The sequence below is a fragment of the Polypterus senegalus genome, chromosome 11, assembly GCF_016835505.1.
Source record: "Polypterus senegalus isolate Bchr_013 chromosome 11, ASM1683550v1, whole genome shotgun sequence".
In the NCBI taxonomy this organism is placed as follows: Eukaryota; Metazoa; Chordata; class Cladistia; order Polypteriformes; family Polypteridae; genus Polypterus; species Polypterus senegalus.
Genome location: NC_053164.1, coordinates 73,614,119 through 73,632,122, shown reverse-complemented (window position 1 = coordinate 73,632,122; position 18,004 = coordinate 73,614,119). Strand labels below are relative to the sequence as shown.

The following is an 18,004-nucleotide window of genomic DNA, read 5'->3' as shown; positions in this document are numbered from 1 at the left end:
CTTTGTGGCCCTGACGCAAATCTGCAGTTCATTATTTCAAAAGGTATTGTGGTTTGACAGGTTTCATTCTTTTAAATAACAAAAGAGTGTGTTTTTAATTGGTTTTGGGAATCATAAGGCATTACATTTCTGTTGAGTGTCTTACATTGTACATTATTGTAAAACCTCATTTCCTTAAGTAAAGCTGTTAAATATCACTAAAGGCATCATACATCTTTAGTTTTGCTTAGTACAGCCATCACTTGTTAAGTGTGGCTCTGTGGTAACAGTTCAACTAGACAGTATGTGACTTTTTTCAGTGGGCATTGAGCACTGCAGGCTTCGTAACACTGCTTGTGTTTCATGGTCCAGTTTCAGAGATTGTGCACCATTGTTAAGTACTTGTGTGGTTTTGGTGGGATGCATTTAACAAGTGAAATCAAAATATTGCTTTTATTTGTTGTTGCAAGAGATGATGCATAATATTTCAGTTTGAATCTGGAACAAATGGGATACAAAAAATATAGATAGATAGAACTTTATTTGTCCTTTCGGGAAAATTTGGCTTTTTACAGAGGTTCTTTAAATAAATACACAGGTAGATGTACATATTTATATACGTATAGGTATATATATATATATATATATATATATATATATATATATGTATGTGTATATATATATATATATATATATATATATATATATATATATATCTTTTCTGACTGTTTCTTCACTAGTTTTGCATTTGACTACAGTCAATGTCACTACTGGTAGCATGAGGCGATACCTGGACCCTACAGAGGTTGCACAGGTAGTCCAACTTCTCCAGGATGCCACATCAATACGTGTCATTGCCAGACGGTTTGCTGTGTCTCCCTGCACAGTCTCAAGGGCATGGAGGAGATTCTAGGAGACAAGCAGTTACTCTAGGAGAGCTGGAGAGGGCCATAGAAGGTCCATAACCCTCAGCAGGACCAGTATCTGCTCCTTTGGGCAAGGAGGAACAGGATGAGCACTGCCAGAAACCTACAAAATGACCTCCAGCAGGCCACTGGTGTGGATGTCTCTGACCAAACAACAAGAAAGACTTCATGAGGGTGCCCTGTGCTTTTTACAGATGAGAGCAGGTTCACCCTGAGCACGTGACAGAAGTGAAAGGGTCTGGAGAAGCTATGGAGAACATTATGCTGCCTGTAACATCATTCAGCATGAGCAGTTTGGTGGTGGGTTAATGATTGTTTGGGGAGGCATATCCATGGAGGGTCACATAGACCGCTACAGGCTTGACAAAGACACCTTGGCTGCCATTAGGTATCAGGATGAAATCTTTGGACCCATTGTCAGACCCTATGCTGGTACAGTGGCTCCTGGTGCACGACAATTCCTGGCCTCATGTGGTGAGAGTATGCAGGCGGTTCCTGGAGGATGAAGGAATTGATACCATTGACTGGCCACCACACTTTCCTGACCTAAATCCAATAGAACACCTCTGGGACATTATGTTTTGGTCCATCCAGTGCCACCAGGTTGCACCTCAGACTGTCCAGGAGCTCAGTGATGCCCTGGTCCAGATCTGGGAGGAGATCCCCCACAACACCATCTGTCATCTCATTAGAAGCATGCACCGATGTTGTCAGGCATGTATACAAGAACACAGGGGCCATACAAAGTGCTGCGTACAATTTTGAGTTGCTGCAATTAAATTTTGGCAAAATAGAATAGCCTGCCACATAATTTTTTCACTCTGATTTTTGGGCGTCTTTGAATTCAGAGCTCTGTAGGTTGATCATTTTCATTTCCATCAAACGATGTGGCATCCTTTCGTTCCTAACACATTACCCAGTCTATATCAGTATAGATATCCAGGAGGATTTCTTTTTCCCATTGAGATCTGATGTGTTTTCAAAGTGTTCCTTTAATTTTTGAGCAGTTTATATATATATATATATATATATATATACACATACACATATATACATATATACATACACTAGCAGAATACCCGTGCTTCGCAGCGGAGAAGTAGTGTGTTAAAGAAGTTATGAAAAAGAAAAGGAAACATTTTAAAAATAACATAATATGATTGTCAATGTAATTGTTTTGTCACTGCTATGAGTGTTGCTGTCATGTATATTTATATATATATATATATATATACAGTGTATATCACACACAGACACACACATATATACTGTACATATACATATATACATACATACATAAAGATAAATATACATATATATATATACACATACATACATACATACATATATACACACACACACACACACATATATATATATATATATATACATATCTACATATATATATATACACATACATATATACTGTATATAGCAAACTCCCCGCGCTTCGCAGCGATGAAGAACTGCTTTTAAATTTTTATTAAGAAGAAAAGAAAACCTTTTTAAACTGAGGGAAAATATACCAATAACTATCTGTTAAGGATCTCTTTGTATACCACGTTGTCAGTTCAGCACTCCGGTTGTAATATGACCAAGCTGTGCACTGAGATTACTTTTGAGAATGCAGCGTATAGTTTTGTCCAGGAGGAAAGCAATGTTGCCTCAAATCAATGGCAACCTTTTGTAGGGTGTGTCCCTGAGACTTATTAATTGTCATCGCGAAGCAGAGCCTTACTGGAAATTGGAGGCATTTGAATTGAAATGGGAGATCAGAGGGTATAACGGTGATGCGAGGAATACTTTCAGAGTGTGGCGCCCTGCTGTTTTTTTGTGTAGCTGCCTTCCTCAGCTTCTCCTCTGCTTTATAAACGAACGCCATATAAGGCCGTCGTTTCTTCTTGCTTCGCGGTTCTGTACTGTTTTATTGTTCGTTTATTATGATTCTTAAAGTTATTGTGTAGCTGTTCGAGACTAACTTTACTGTTCAGGTACCCATTTCCTTTATTTAATATGCGGCTTGTACGCTACTTTTTGTTCGTTTATTACGATTATAGATATTTATTGATTCTCTTCTTTAGCTGACTGCCTGCTCATATAAGACACTCCGCTGTTTTTTTGTGAAGCAGCCTTTACACAGCTACTCTGCTCTTTTATAAACGAACGACATATAAAGCCATCATTTTTCCTTGCTTTGCCAAGGAAGCTGCCTTTTTATTTAATCCACTGGTTCTCTGCTGTTTTATTGTTCATTTATTACGATTATTATAGTTCTCTTTATATATCACGTTGTCACTTCAGCACTCTGCTTGTAATATGACGAAGCTGCGCGAGCTCACTCTTGAGCATGCAACGTATAGTTGTCCAGGAAAAAAGCAAGCTTGCCTGAAATCAATGGCATCCTTTTGTAGGGTCTGTCCCTGAGACTTATTACTTGTCATTGCGCAGCAGAGCATTACTGGAAAGTGGAGGCATCTGAATTGAAATGGTAGATCATAGTGTATAAAGGGGATGCGAGGAATACATTGAGTGTGGAGAAACTCTAGAGCTAGCGTGTGTATTAACTTGTGGATTTTTCTGTATTTGGTGGCAGCGTGACGAAGTTGCTTCTGCTAGACCGCGTTAGCTGTGGAGCTCAGCTCTGAGCATATTCTTTTCCTACCTCGTCAATTATGTAATGCGTTTTTTGAACAGGTTTAATGCATGGAAGTGATCACTCGTACTGCGGTCAGTCAGTTCATGTGAGCTGCTCTCTTGTGTGATGTTGCGATGTCCACGGCTTTATTTAATGTTAGCTAAGACCCGGCACTTAAAAATTTCTCGCTACAGCAATTTTAACTCCGTTACAAAGTGATCCAAAGTCTCGTTTATACCTCGTGTCTTCTCATTAATCTTGTATCTCGCGAATAAAGTATTTGGCGTTTTTCTTCAGCGCTGTTTGGGAGCTCTTCCTTCTTTTCTACGTACTGCGGTCACAGTCAGTTCACGTGATTACGTGGGAGGCGTGATGATGTCACACGCAGCTCCGCCACCCACGGCCATCGAGCTAACGTCCATTACAGTATATGGAGAAAAATAGGTTCCAGTTATGACCATTATGCGTAGAATTTCGAAATGAAACCTGCCCAACTTTTGTAAGTAAGCTGTAAGGAATGAGCCTGCCAAATTTCAGCCTTCTACCTACACGGGAAGTTGGAGAATTAGTGATGAGTGAGTCTTTGCCTTTTATAAGTATAGATACATATATACATACACACACACACACACACATATATATATATATATATATATATATATATATATATATATATATCTTCATATATACACACATACATATACATTTACAGTCGACCCTTGACATATGACCAGCCTGACATGCGAACAACTTGATTTACAACCAAAATTTTTGTTTTGATTTACGACCAACGTCTTGTGTTACGACCCAAATGCGGTCACGTGTATCACTTGTGCGATTGTAAACAAACAGCCGAGAGCGTTCGTAAGCATCAGTCGGAGCCCAGATACATGTGTTTGTGGACGTAATTTCGGTCAGTGCAGTGATTTATTTATTATAATTCACTAAAACCATGGCCAGCATGACGCATAATTGCTAAGGAAGGAAGAGAAGGGTAACAAAGGTTAAGAAAGCGATCACAATTGAAACGAAGAAGGAAATTGTGCGGAAATATGAGAGTGGTGTTCATGTGATCGATCCCGCTAATACCGTATTTACTCATGTACCACGCACCCTCGTGTAAGACGCTCACCGTAATTTTTACAAAGAAAATTGCGGAAAAAGTTTTGCCCCGTGTACGATGCGCGTTGTGACTGTATAGGAAGCGTTTAGAGAGAGAGCGCAAGCATTGTCATGCGAGTGGACGAGCAAGCGAGAGAGAGCAAGAGAGCACGAGTGGCCGAGCGAGCAAGCGAGCGAGAGAGCGCGAGCAAGCAAGCGTGCGAGTGGGAGAGCAAGCGAGCAAGAGAGAGAGCATGAGTGGGCAAGCAAGCAAGCGATAGAGAGAGCGCGAGTGGGCGAGCAAGCGAGCGATAGAGAGAGCGCGAGTGGGCGAGCGAGAGAGAGCGCGAGTGGGCGAGCTAGCGAGAGAGAGCATGAGTGCACAAGCGAGCCCAAGCAGAAGAAGTTTCCTTGTGTATGACTAGCACCTGATTTTCTAATGCTAATTTTTGGGAAATAAATACGGTATGTACAGCATATTGAAATCCACCATCTCGACAATTTTACAAAGAAAAGATTTATATAAGGAGGCTCCTTCTAAACAATAACCACCTTCCGCTTCATTCTCCTCCTCCTCTCTTCCTGCAGCCCAAAGATGTTAAATTAAATGGTGAGTACAGTATGAAATTGTTGTTTCTGGTAGGCTAGGCACTTTTTATAACTTTTTGGTTAGTACATTAGAAATATTATTGGTGTTTTGGTAAATTATGCACATTATACAACCCTTTTTTATGAAAAGGTTAAGTAAGTGTTGCAGTGGGAGGTTCGGAGCGCATTATGGGTATTTCCATTATTTCTTATGGGAAAAATAGTCTTGACTTACAACCAACTTGAGTTACAACCAGCCCATACACACATACATATACACACATAAATATACATATACATACATACACACACATATAGGTTAGAGGTAATGAAAGTACTAAATGATGTTAAAGATCGCATTAGCGCAAACAAATGGAAATTATTGCTCGGTGAAATAACGGAACAGTGAAAAGAGATTGAATATATTGTTCGGATTTAAACTTGTAGATCGTCAAATTTGTGTTGCCATTAGGGAAAAGTAATGTTTCTTCCCAATGAAGAGGCGTATCCATGAGAACTAAAAGATTTGTTGTTTGGTCAAAGTGAAATCCACATATGTGAGCATTAGAGACGTGAAGTGGCTGGCACGTAGCTCAGGCCGGGGGTTTGGTGAACGAAGCCCCCTAGTATATATGTATGTATGTATAAGTGTGTATATGTGTACATGAATGTGTGTGTTTATATATATATATATATATATATACTGTATATATATATATATATATATATATAAGGCATATCAGGCAAGAATATCTGAACTGGCGCTTTTTTTTTTTTTAAATACTTCCTGCCAACATCTGCTTTGTAAAATTCTTTCCTTCATCCTGCCTTTTATTTTAATGGTAGTCACAGAGATCTAAATAAAAAGGCAACAGATAATAAGAGGATCTTCTAAGAATAATATTCTAATAACTTTATCCAAATCAGATTGGTTCAGATTTCTACAGAAGCTTCATTAATTGGGTTTGGGAAGCATCAGTGTGTAACCCTGGAACTATCAAATTATTAATAACTTAAAAAATAATGAAGTCAGTGGCAACCAGCTGCTCTACAAAAATCAATGTGAAGATATCATACTGTATCTTTCCTGTCTGTAATATACCACCTTTCATGTCTTTCCACCTCCCTTTATATCTGTTATTTAAGGCTAATTATTACCATGGTGGAGTTCTTCTCAGTTTTGTCCACAATGGGACAAGTAATAGTAGCATAGAAACAGGAATAAAGGAGTACATCAGGTGGGCTGATTTTCCCAGTTTGCTATGGCATCGGAGAATTGCAGTATGCTACATGTTGGTCACACGTGCAAGTAAGAATTTCACTGTACCCTGTACACATCACAGGATGACTGCAATTTGTACTAATTATTTTTTCTTTTCACTCCTTTCTCTCATCCTTATTTAACTACAAGCTAAATACAAAAAAAACAAGCTAAACATTAAAATTATGTAGTGACATTTGTGATGTAAATTATTTACAAGAGCCTAGAATACACCTTGAAAGTTTAGAATAATGAAATCGGGAATCAAAAGAAAATTCTCTTTTTTATCAGTCACTGGTTACTCTGCAGATATAGAAATATATGAAATATATTCATGTTTTGTGTCACGTAAGAGTCTCATCTGACATTCAGATTTTCTTAAGTTAGCGATCTGTGGTAGGACAAGCATGCTGTTGCCCTGTCGTCCATTTGCTGATCCCTACAAGGTGCCCATCTGATTACTTTTTACCCTGGCACTTCATCTTCTTACAGATTTACTCTCATAAAGCATTAACCACAAAAAAAAACAGAAAGAGTTTGAATTGGTTTGATTTTTATCAGAGCAGAACAAGCAACTGGGATTTAAAGAGGTGACTAAGTATAGCGAGGTAAGGTAAGATGCTGGGGTCAGCTCTTAGGGGAAGCAATGCCAGGAAGGGACAGACATGTTTTATGAGTGCAAGGGGTGGAACAGAGACTAGAGCCCAAAGGGAAAGGTGAAAGTGCACAATTATCTCATACAATTCCAGAAGCCTCTCCTAGCATATGAGTGACAGAACAAAATGGACACATTGAAAAGAAGGAAGTGTTCCATGGTGACTCACTGCTTAGCTTCTGCCTCGTCGCCCAAGAGAGCTAGATTTGAATCGTAGCCCACTCACTTTTTGTGTGAACTTTGACAAGGTCCTCACATGTCTGTGTGGGTTTTCCTCTTTATATCAAAGATATACAGGTTGAGGTAACTCGAAATTGCAGTAGTGCAAGTTTAATTTGCAAGTTTGTGCTCTTACTTCCTGCCTTATGCCCTTGCTAACAGGACATGTTGTGGTTTCTTACAACTTTGGAATGAATAAGGTTGGAAAATAGATGGGTGCACTCCTGGCCTGTATAATATGTGGCGTTTTGTACCAATGATAGCACCATGTCAGAGCTGCTGTGCCAGTCTGTTGACAGTGAAAAGAGTGACTATCATGTAATTATTAATCATGGAGGAAGTGTGTGTGTGTGATTAAAAAATATTTGACAAGAAATAGGAAAGGATGATTTTCATTTTACCTTATAGGGACATTTCTAGTTAGTTCATGTAGAGACAGGTTCTTCAAGCTTTCAAACTGAAAAATTTGTTTATGTTAAATATAGTGCGATTACTCCAGAAGAACTATTTCTTTTAGATTTTACACTAAACAAACGCAACTATGGAATTTTCAGACATTTCTCTAGTTTGTTTGAGCCATTTAATTAATACAAATCCTTTAGTATAATAGGGTGGCACGGTGGCGCAGTGGTAGAGCTGCTGCCTTACAGTTAGGAGACCCCTGGTCCTCCCTGCGTGGAGTTTGCATGTTCTCCCCGTGTCTGCGTGGATTTCCTCCCAAAGACATGCAGGTTAGGTGCATTGGCGATCCTAAATTGTCCCTAGTGTGTGTGTGTGCCCTGCAGTGGGCTGGTGCCCTGCCCGAGATTTGTTCCTGCAGCAGACCCCTGTGACCCTGTTTTAGGATGTAGCGGGTTGGACAGTGATGACTGACTTTAGTATAATGTCTGCTTATGAAACACAGAATAATTTTTACATAAAGTACATTTGTAGCAGAGCTGCTGCTGATGTGACAGAGGATTTATTGTACCTGTGGAAACAAACTTTAATAAATAAGATTTAAAGTAATGCAGGTTTTGGTTCATCATAAAAACAGCATTCAGAATTAATTAAGTGCAGACTCGCATAGAGATGAGAGTAGCAGTTTGGTGTTCCACACGCACGACAGATTTCTTTTTTCTAATACACAAAGCAACTGAACTCCTGCAACAAACTGATAATTTTACAAGATCTGCAGAACTGTGAGGATATGTTTATATGTTTTACATGTACTGAAGGTTTTCCTCCCACATTCCAAAGGATGTTAGGTTAACTGGTGCCTTTAAAATGGCTCTGAGCATGAATGTGTCCTGGTATGGAAGTTTTCTTCCTCATGCAATGCAACCATTTGATTTCCTGAACCCTTTTGCTGGACTAAGTAGAAAATGAAAACGGACAGAAGGAGGATGGACCATCACAAACACGTTAACATAAAACAGAACAATGCAGTGAACACTCTGATCATAGTTCTTTACTTTATTGGCATAACTACTTCAGTTACAGTGAGTTTGATGTAGTGAAACCCAAATAAAACATCAATAACAAATTTAAAATATAACAACTAAAGACATTATTTTGTATGTGGATGGAGAACCACAACAGTCTCAAGAAAACTCAGGCCATTAGACCCTCAATCCAGTGATAGTCAACTGCTATTGTTGACCTCATTGACAGCCCAACTGCCCTTAGCCATTCAGTTTTACTTGAACAACCTACTTTTCTTTTTGTATAGCTGTTGTAAATCTCAAAGTTTGATGCTAGAACCATTTTATGACTTTAATATAGAAATTTCAATATTTACACAGATGTCTTGGATTTTCATTGACCTTGGCTATCAACTGTACAGTATATTCAGAGTTGCAGCAATAAGGTCATATTTATGCAATGTGCTTAAAGTTTTTAGCATTTGTAGTTTTGAAGCACAGCAGTCTGATGTTTAAAACTTAGAAATATTGTTACCTGCTATGCAGTCCACAGGATTGAACACAACTTGAAGACATCCATCCACTATCCAACCCGCTATATCCTAACTACAGGGTCACGGGAGCCAATTCCAGCCAACACAGGGCACAAGGCAGGAAACAAACTCCGGGCAGGGTGCCAGCCCACCGTAGGGCGTGCACACCAAACACACACTAGGGACAATTTAGAATCACCAGTATACCTAACCTGCATGTCTTTGGACTTACGAAACCGGAGTACTCGGAGGAAACCCACTCAGACACGGGAAGAACATGCAAACTCCACGCAGGGAGGACCCGGGAAGAGAACCCGGGTCTCCTTACTGCGAGGCAGCAGCACTACCCACTGCGCCACCGTGCCGCCCAACTTGAAGACATTTAGTCTTAATTTATTCCAGAGTCTTAATTAATTTGAGTAATCCATGATTATTATTATTATTAATTTTCGGGGGTATTTTTTGGGATAGTCCCCTTGTTACTGCCTTGTATGTGTTTTAACGGATTGTGTTTTTGAGGAATTTCTTCACTGTGTGACATGCATTCAACTTCCTGCTTTGTGGAGTTTCATGTACTGTTTCTTTATTGGTTTATATGTAATGTCTGCAGGCTTTTGTGTTTTTATGTGGGATGACACCAGTGGTGCATACAACAGTTAGAGCAATGACACTTTGTCCGTTCTCCACCAGTGCCGTATTTCTTCTGTCAGTTCCGAGTACCTCTGCATTTTATTTGTGGGTGTACTTTGTAAGTTATGTGTGATTGGTAAGACAATGTCAAAAATATAAGTAGTCTTATTTTGTTTGTCTACCAGGTCTGTTATGGTGGATAGTCAGTATAGTTCTGTCCCAGTATAGTTTGTGTGGCATTTTCTTGTACTGTGATGGGTGTGCATTTATATGGTTTGTAAGTGTCAACTAGTAGTTTGTGTTGTAGTGCCAGTTCTTGATGTCTAATGTTTGCCATCTGATTGTGTCTGTGCATGTAGTTGATCTCTGTTAGTAGTCTTCAACCTGAGGTGATCACCTGGATTGTTCTTGTTCCTTTTGGCAGTATCTGCATGAACTGTCTGTAATGTTAGCCTCATTAAGAATATATTTTCTGTAGTTTTCTTGTGTTTATGACTTGATCTTGTGTATGGCCCCTTCTTGTACTCTTCTGTTTCGACAAACATATCACCATGTCTTGGCCAGCTATTTGACAGAAACTTACACACAAGGCTGATCAAGTTCATGAGGATGTTTGTGTGGTTGTTCTGTCCTCTGTGATGTAACCTGTAGTATGTAGGCTATGTGGTGTGCACTTTGTATCTACGTGACTTGGTGTAATTATTATTAATTAGAGGGTCATACCCTGTCACATGCATGGAACCACATTGGTTTGTAGATTTTTGTGTTTATTTCAGAATGACTCACTAGCTAATAAAGTACATTTCATTTAGTAGAGCTACATATAAATTAACAGTGCTTTCCAAATTAGCATTACACTGATGGTTTTTTTTCATGTATTGGTAAAGCAGGGTAATTCCTAATTTTAAAGAACACTTTCATTATGAAGATAAACAAACTAAGTTCAATGAACAGAGTATTCTTTGTTTTCAGTTGAACTCTCCCAACATTTTAATGGTTAATGTAGACAACGTGATAGAGTGGTGATAATCGTATGAAGGTAGGTGTAAATTCTGCACCACTGCAGGATAATGAACTCCTTTCTAAAGGTCGCTCCTTCCCAATTGTTGTTGTAGGAAACCAAAGTCAGTCCTGGCAACAATGGATGTACAACAGACAAATTATTCACATGTCACCGTAGCATACAAAATGCAATGTGTGAAATTACATTTTATGTGCTGTGAAATACTAAAATATTAAATACTGCATTAAACAAACTACAGCTTTTTCCATAACACTTATTTACTCCTATGGTCACCAAATGTTGCATTCTAACATTATGAACCTTATTCTCCAACAGGTTGTGTGAGTGGGTACATTGGGTTTAGGGTCCATAAGTGGTCTTGAGATTTGATAGACTTTGACTCCAGGAATGTCTTCGATTGGGATTTTAAAGTTCTGTCTGTCAGACTGATAATAAATCAAAGGTCAGAAGATGAGATGGGGCCTCACTGGCTGCTGCGAAGGGTGACGGTGCTTGATGAGTATCGGAAAGAGGAGAAATTAAGGTGCCTCACTTGCTTGGAAGAGTAACACTATGTATAGTTAGGCCAGATGGGGTTGGAGGCTGGTTTTTTTTGTACTGTTTATTGGATACTTTTGTTTTTACTTGCAATTTCTCCATGAACTGTAGAAAGTGTCTGAAAAAGGGAGGTTGCACATAAGCTCCATAACCACACACTTGGATGCTACTGTGCACATACTTCCATGCATGAATCTCAACAGAATGCCATTAAAGTAATAATGACAAAATTAGGGTTGATATATACATTGTCTTGCCTCAAATGTACATTTAATGTAGCACTGTTGTTGCTTATTTCACTGAACAAACTCGTTGACAACAGTAGTCATATTCATTTCGGAAACAAGCCCTCTATGTAGTGTACTCTATGTGGGCAGGTAAACTGCACAGCAGAGAAGAGATGGGTGGACCAGCATCCATGAGACACTAAACCGCTCCATACTGGAGTTCATCACATGATTTTGTTTTTCTGCTTCTTCAAGTATAACGTAATGTAATTGCATACCAGGTAACTGCATTATTTTCATTTACTCAATCTTGTTTTTCTTGTTGTATATCAAAACAACTGATTTGTAGTGCAAAGTAACAAAATACATCCACCCAGTATCCAACAGTATTGGTGCCTTCAAAAATATTAAAAATATATATATATATTGCAGTGTAATTGCTGTGTAGGTTATGTACAATATAATATAGAATAAGCCAAAAAGTAGCCTGGGCTCAGGCATGGGTTTCCCATGTATTGCATGGCTTTAATGACACCTTGATTTTAATCTTTTCATGTAGCTGTTCTGGATTGTACTGACAATATACTTCTTTACACCACTTACAAGAATGCTTTACTTTGATATTTTTCTCTTTTGTTATGTGCCACATAATACTATGAACTTCAACAAAGTCAACTTTGTAACAAACAGCCTTCTGTTCTGTGGCGGGCACTGCATCCTAGTGTCAAGCTTTATGTTGAGAATACATATCCTTTATAGGATTAAGTCTCCAGATTTTGGTTCCAGATTAATGTACAGTGTGTACACGCAATATATCTTTCTATTATATAAAAAAATCCTTTCACGCAACAAGACTTTTTGGTAAAGAGATTTTTTCAAGTCCCGCGAGACAAGACTTTTGCCTTGAGATTTTTTCAATTCACGCCCTTCTCTCAAACATTTTCAAACAAGACCACAGTCCTCTCACCTCTCATTCGTGTAAATCCTTTTGTCAGACACACATCCTGCGCTCTCAGCTCTAATACATTTTAATGTTTTCCTCACTTTAAGTTCTCAATTAAAGAAGACGTATTATGTCCAAATCTTATTGAAGAATTTCCTCACGAAGGGTTATTAACATAAAAAATGAGTACACAGCAGTCCTAGCACCAAGAAACTAGGAAGTCAAAGAATTAACGCCAAAAATGACGATCAGTTACGCAGCAAATTGGTTAAATGCATACCAATGGACTATGCTGAAACAGTTGGTGGTGATCGTGTGGAAGATGAAAACAACAACTTACAATATTCCGAAGAATATCTACAACCGTTAACACCATCTGGTCTTCCACCGCACAAATTATTGTAGAAAGAAAGATGTATCCAAGAAAAGTAATGTAGTACATCTTCCGCGGATAACATTACACAACAAAGGAGATCTTGATATGGCATTCGTATTAAAATGTTCACAGTTTCCCGTTAGAATAGCTTTTGCAAAGACAATTAACCAATTTCAGAGCCAAATATTCGAAAAAGTTGTTTTATTTAATAGATAGAGAAACACAATTCAATCACGGGCAGTTATACGTTGCGTTGATGCATATGTAACAATTCCCATGAAAATAAAAATCTGTTTAAATTGTACATCTGCATCCCCATACATGAGTGGGACAACCTCAAAGAGTGAAGTGAGCAGGGTGCAAAGCCCCCTAGTTTAAAAAAAATCAATGTGACAACTTTTACTTTTGCTAGATAAGCATACTATATCCACCAAAGTATAAATGCAAAAATTCAAGTATTATGAAAAATAAGGGAATTATAAGATTAAAGGGGTATTTGTTATAATGGAGATGTCCCAGGCCAGTGTACGTTGTGAAAAAATCATTTAAAGTTTATTTGGGGGCAAGAGTGCAACAAAGGAACTATTTTAGAATTACAGTAGATTTGAGGCACTTGTATTACTTATGTTTATGTTACCGTTTCTTATGCGATTGCTCTGTTCTTCATATTGTGAACCTGCTTATCCTAGTATGGAAGGTATTGGCTATCCAAGTAGCATTAGGCTCAAAGTGGAAGCCAAAAGTGTACAGTATGTGGCACCAGTTCAATGCGCGCACATTCTTCTTACATACTGTATGTGGTGTGTTATACAGCTTGTCATTTCAGACAGTGAGTTAGCTAATTGATCTGTTTTGACAGCCTTCAAACATACTTTGGTTTTAGGATTCAGTGCATTGAGACGTTTTAAAAAATATGTCAGTATTGAAGAAAAGAATATTGTGTTTGAAGAACAAATAGGATAATGAGTCAGAAGGGAATAGACTTTGGCCAAAAAAAATATGTTTCACTCGTATGTATTATAGTTTTTTCTGCACTGTATGCGCAAGCCAAGCAATGGGAAATTGTTTAGCAGCATTTCATTTTAGCTATCTAAAATGTATGTTTGTGCCACTATACTAAATGCATGCAATCAGTAATGAAAGCTTATCATTTTTATCTAGCAATCCCTTGCCCAACCCTTAACTTGCCAAGTTTGGACACGAAAAACTTGTTTGTGAGAAGACAGGACCTTGAGGGCTTTGTTTAAATTTTATTAGCCGTTTATAGAAATAGTGACATTTGTTTAGCACCATTCTTCTGGGTTCTTGACAGCTGCTGTCACCCGTCCCTGTTCTTTTTGAACATGTTTGACTGGTTGCTATAGCTTTATCTGTATTTTTAATGCACATAATTTTGCAATGGCTTCAACTGGGAATTGATTTTGTGTTGCACTACAGAGAGGCATTCAAAAGGAAAGAAGAGTTACAAACCACTTTTACGCTGAGCAAAAGAAGTTGGGAAAAGCCAGGCTTCTAGTTGGCATTACTTTGTTTCCACAGAAGCCCTTGTCTGTTTACTTATAAGTACGCACATTTATCCAAATATTTCTCTTTTGCATTACACATTGCAGTCACTGTAAATGCTCCATTCTTGCTGACATGTCTTGTGGAGAATTTACCTTTTAAGATTAGAGTGGGCTTTTTATCACACTAAATAAATGGTAGCCCATACCTGGCTGCTTCCTGCTTGTGGGGATTATAGATGTGCATAAGACAGGTTGACCTCACCCTTGGGTGCTTCGTCAGTTTCTTTTTGCTAACAGGATCTTTTATTTTTTTATTGCAGAGCAGAAAGCTGATCAAAGCCACTTCCTAAGGATGTCTTTTCCACCACGATGTCCACAAGACATGCTTCTTCGCTCATTTTAAATTACTTCAGCCAATCAATGAACCACAGTGAGAGTTAATTTAACTCTCGGAGTTCTACAAAAAGCATTTTAGTAAGACTCTCCACTTTGGATACCAAATATTTCCATTGCGTGCAAATAAATCTAAAGAAACGGTTTGGATTTTAAAGCCTTGGGATCTACAACTCATTGAGTGTAATAAGACCCTTTCATATTAGACAAGCAGATCTGTAACTGATATTCATCAATTTCTTGGACCCCACAGAATACACAGAAAGAATCAGAGATGTCTACCAAGGAGCCCATTTACCTGAAACGGGGAAGCCACAAAGGTAAAAAGGGAAAGCTTCGGGACATTCTGTCCTCCGACATGATCAGCCCACCTCTGGGTGACTTTCGGCATACCATACATATTGGCAGTAGTGGAGGTGAGAATGACATCTTTGGAGATATGTCTTTCCTTCAAGGCAAATTTCACCTTCTTCCTGGCAAACAGGGTCACAGCTTATCTCAGAAGTCCAGCCAACATAAAGCACCGTTTGAATTCACACGTACAGCCAGTGTTTGTGGCCATCAACAACAGTCCCAACTAGAGAATACATCGCCTCTCTTGAAAAATGCTATATCTTTGCCTGTGTTTGAAGTTCAGTCTCAGACTCTGCCATCTGCCCAAGCACAAACGCAGGCCCCCCCTCCTAAGCCTCCCAGACTCCACCTGGGAAGCAGAAGTGACAATCCAGGTGATAAAAGTGCCAAATCAGAGCCAAACCAGCCAATCCCTTCTCAAAGTAACAACAATATCGACCTTTCCACTAAAATCCCAAGAGTAGCAGAATCTGGTCAGACATCCTTTTCCCCTGAAGGCAAACAAGTTTTAGTGGAGTCCCAAAATGACCACAGAGAAGAGCACTCCTTAGATGAGCCCTACCTGTCACATGCAGGCTCCCTCTTGTCACTGCACCTGGACTTAGGACCATCAATTCTGGACGATGTCCTTCAGATCATGGACAAGCATCAAATGAGCAGGATAAATGGAGCACGTCTTCCAGAGATATTCACCTAAAGTTTGGGAATGCCTGAAAGCAGAACTTAAAGAGAAAGCAGGGAAGCGTGTTTTCCTTCCCTCTTGACTGGTTTAATTTTTTTTTTTCAAATGTCCAACACAATTTTTAAATGGACACTAACATTAACTGGATTATCTAAAATGTTCCACTGAAGGATTAAGCAAATAAAACAGGGTATGGCCCAGTTTTGCATTTAGGATATGTCTGAGGGTCACGTTGTTGTGCTAATGTACTCTGAAACCATGGAATATCTTTTCTGACTGTGTGGCTTCGTTGGTCTTGGTGAAATTGCTTTTGTAAAGTATTTCATGAAGCAGGGTTATAAACCTATTTCTTGTGAGCTGGGAACTGTGATCTGATATTAGAAACCCGCACTTGAATAGCTGTTCAGTATTTCACAACCTAAAGAGAAAAGGTTAGCAATAAACCGAAAGGCCCCACTTGGCACAGGATGTTTTGGAAGACAGTGACTTCCTGTGTAACACTGCAGTAAACCTGATTCACGTAAGGACTGCTTCTCAGACCTGGATCTGCTCTATTTGTTTGTCAGTACTGTAGATTCGTAAGGAGAAGAACTGACGAAGGCTGTGATACATTTTGGAGATGAAGTCAAATCTAAACCCACCTCCTCTTCAAACTCACTTAAGCACAGAAGCAGTCAAACACAAATTATTTGATTTAGCACCGGTCGGTGGCCAATACCAGTAGTACAGAGCTAAGTGTTACGTAATGAGGCAGTGGTGGTGGTGTTGTGTTTTACAGTCCAGCAGCTAAGCCACCAGATGATGGGGTCCGCTTCTGTTTGATTTATATAGCATTTGTCCTGTCTGTCTCAGCATAGATAACTTTCAGAGGCCCGCACTGACACCACTGGAGCCCTCGGCTTAGGTGTTCACTGTTATTTCTCCTTGTGTGACAAGGGTTCAACAGAAACTCCAACTTGATATTGAACATTGTGTGCATGTGCTTATGTATCAGTCTTCAACCACACTGACCTTTTTGTTTTATTATTATTATTTTTTTTATAAAGTCAGTTATTCTGGGGCTTGGTGGAAATGTGGCCTGTACTGGTAATGCATATCAAGTCAGAATTGTCCAGTGTGATGCCCTGCCATGGTTAGTAGATTATGTTGTCCTTTTCATGAGAAGTACAATCAGAATGTCACTGCGCTTCTGACCCGATTGTTCTTATTAAACAAATCAAAACTGCCACAGAAGACAGGGTTGATGGGTAATTGCAAAAGCACACTGAATAATCCTATAGTCTAACAAGAAATTTCAAATGTTTATTTTGTAACATGACATGATGTTTTTAAAACAGGAATAAATCTCCAAGTCGGTAAATTATTATTTAAATGTGATCTTTCTTAACTTTTTTTTCTCACTGTTTCTTACTTTTTTCCCTTTTTTCACTCTCCAAAAAATGCTTTTTTTTAATGTTGCAAACAGAGGAGCCATCATCTGGAGGATGTAAAGGCTTTTCAGCAATTTGGGCATCCTTGAAAACTAATTATAAAACTGGAAGGATGACAAACGCTTGACTTGTGAGTAGGACATGTCTCTAGCCTGCTGAAAATTAACTAGCACATTATAAATCTGAGATGGCTCAGAATTTCTCATTACTGCATGGCAGTGTAAATTATGTTTCTTTCCGGACAGGACATCTGTTGAATTGTGCAGAGACTAAACAGAAATGAGGCTTCTGTAGTAACAGTATAGGGCAATAAATTAAACTCTTAGCCAGGGTGCCACTCGGAATCTTTGAAGAAATGACACCAGATAACAAAACCTGTAAAATGACTTATTGTAACCGCGCTAGTGATGGAAATCAACATAAACAAAGTCTACATGTTTCACTTGTCTGTCCACGGGACTTTTAGCTTACCATCTATCATTTGCAAAGTTCTGTTTGTTTTAGGTGCTCTGACCTCCCAGAGGTTTTGCAGGTGCCTCTTGTTTGAAGTCACCTGACTATTTATACCTTGATCTGAGGTCACTTTAGAGGTCACCGTAGATC

General features: G+C 38.9%; 1 protein-coding gene across 2 annotated transcripts in view; it reads left to right on the top strand.

The window, feature by feature from the left end:
- cdc42ep2 (CDC42 effector protein (Rho GTPase binding) 2) overlaps nucleotides 1-17,343 on the top strand; it is an 88,111-nt gene extending 70,768 nt beyond the window's left edge. For both annotated transcript variants that reach the window (XM_039769045.1, XM_039769044.1), the window contains exon 2: nucleotides 14,863-17,343. In XM_039769045.1, the coding sequence (XP_039624979.1) occupies nucleotides 15,210-15,986 (777 nt within the window). In that variant the 5' untranslated portion in view covers nucleotides 14,863-15,209 and the 3' untranslated portion in view covers nucleotides 15,987-17,343. The remainder of the gene's footprint in view (nucleotides 1-14,862) is intronic.
- Nucleotides 17,344-18,004: the final 661 nt, after the last annotated feature.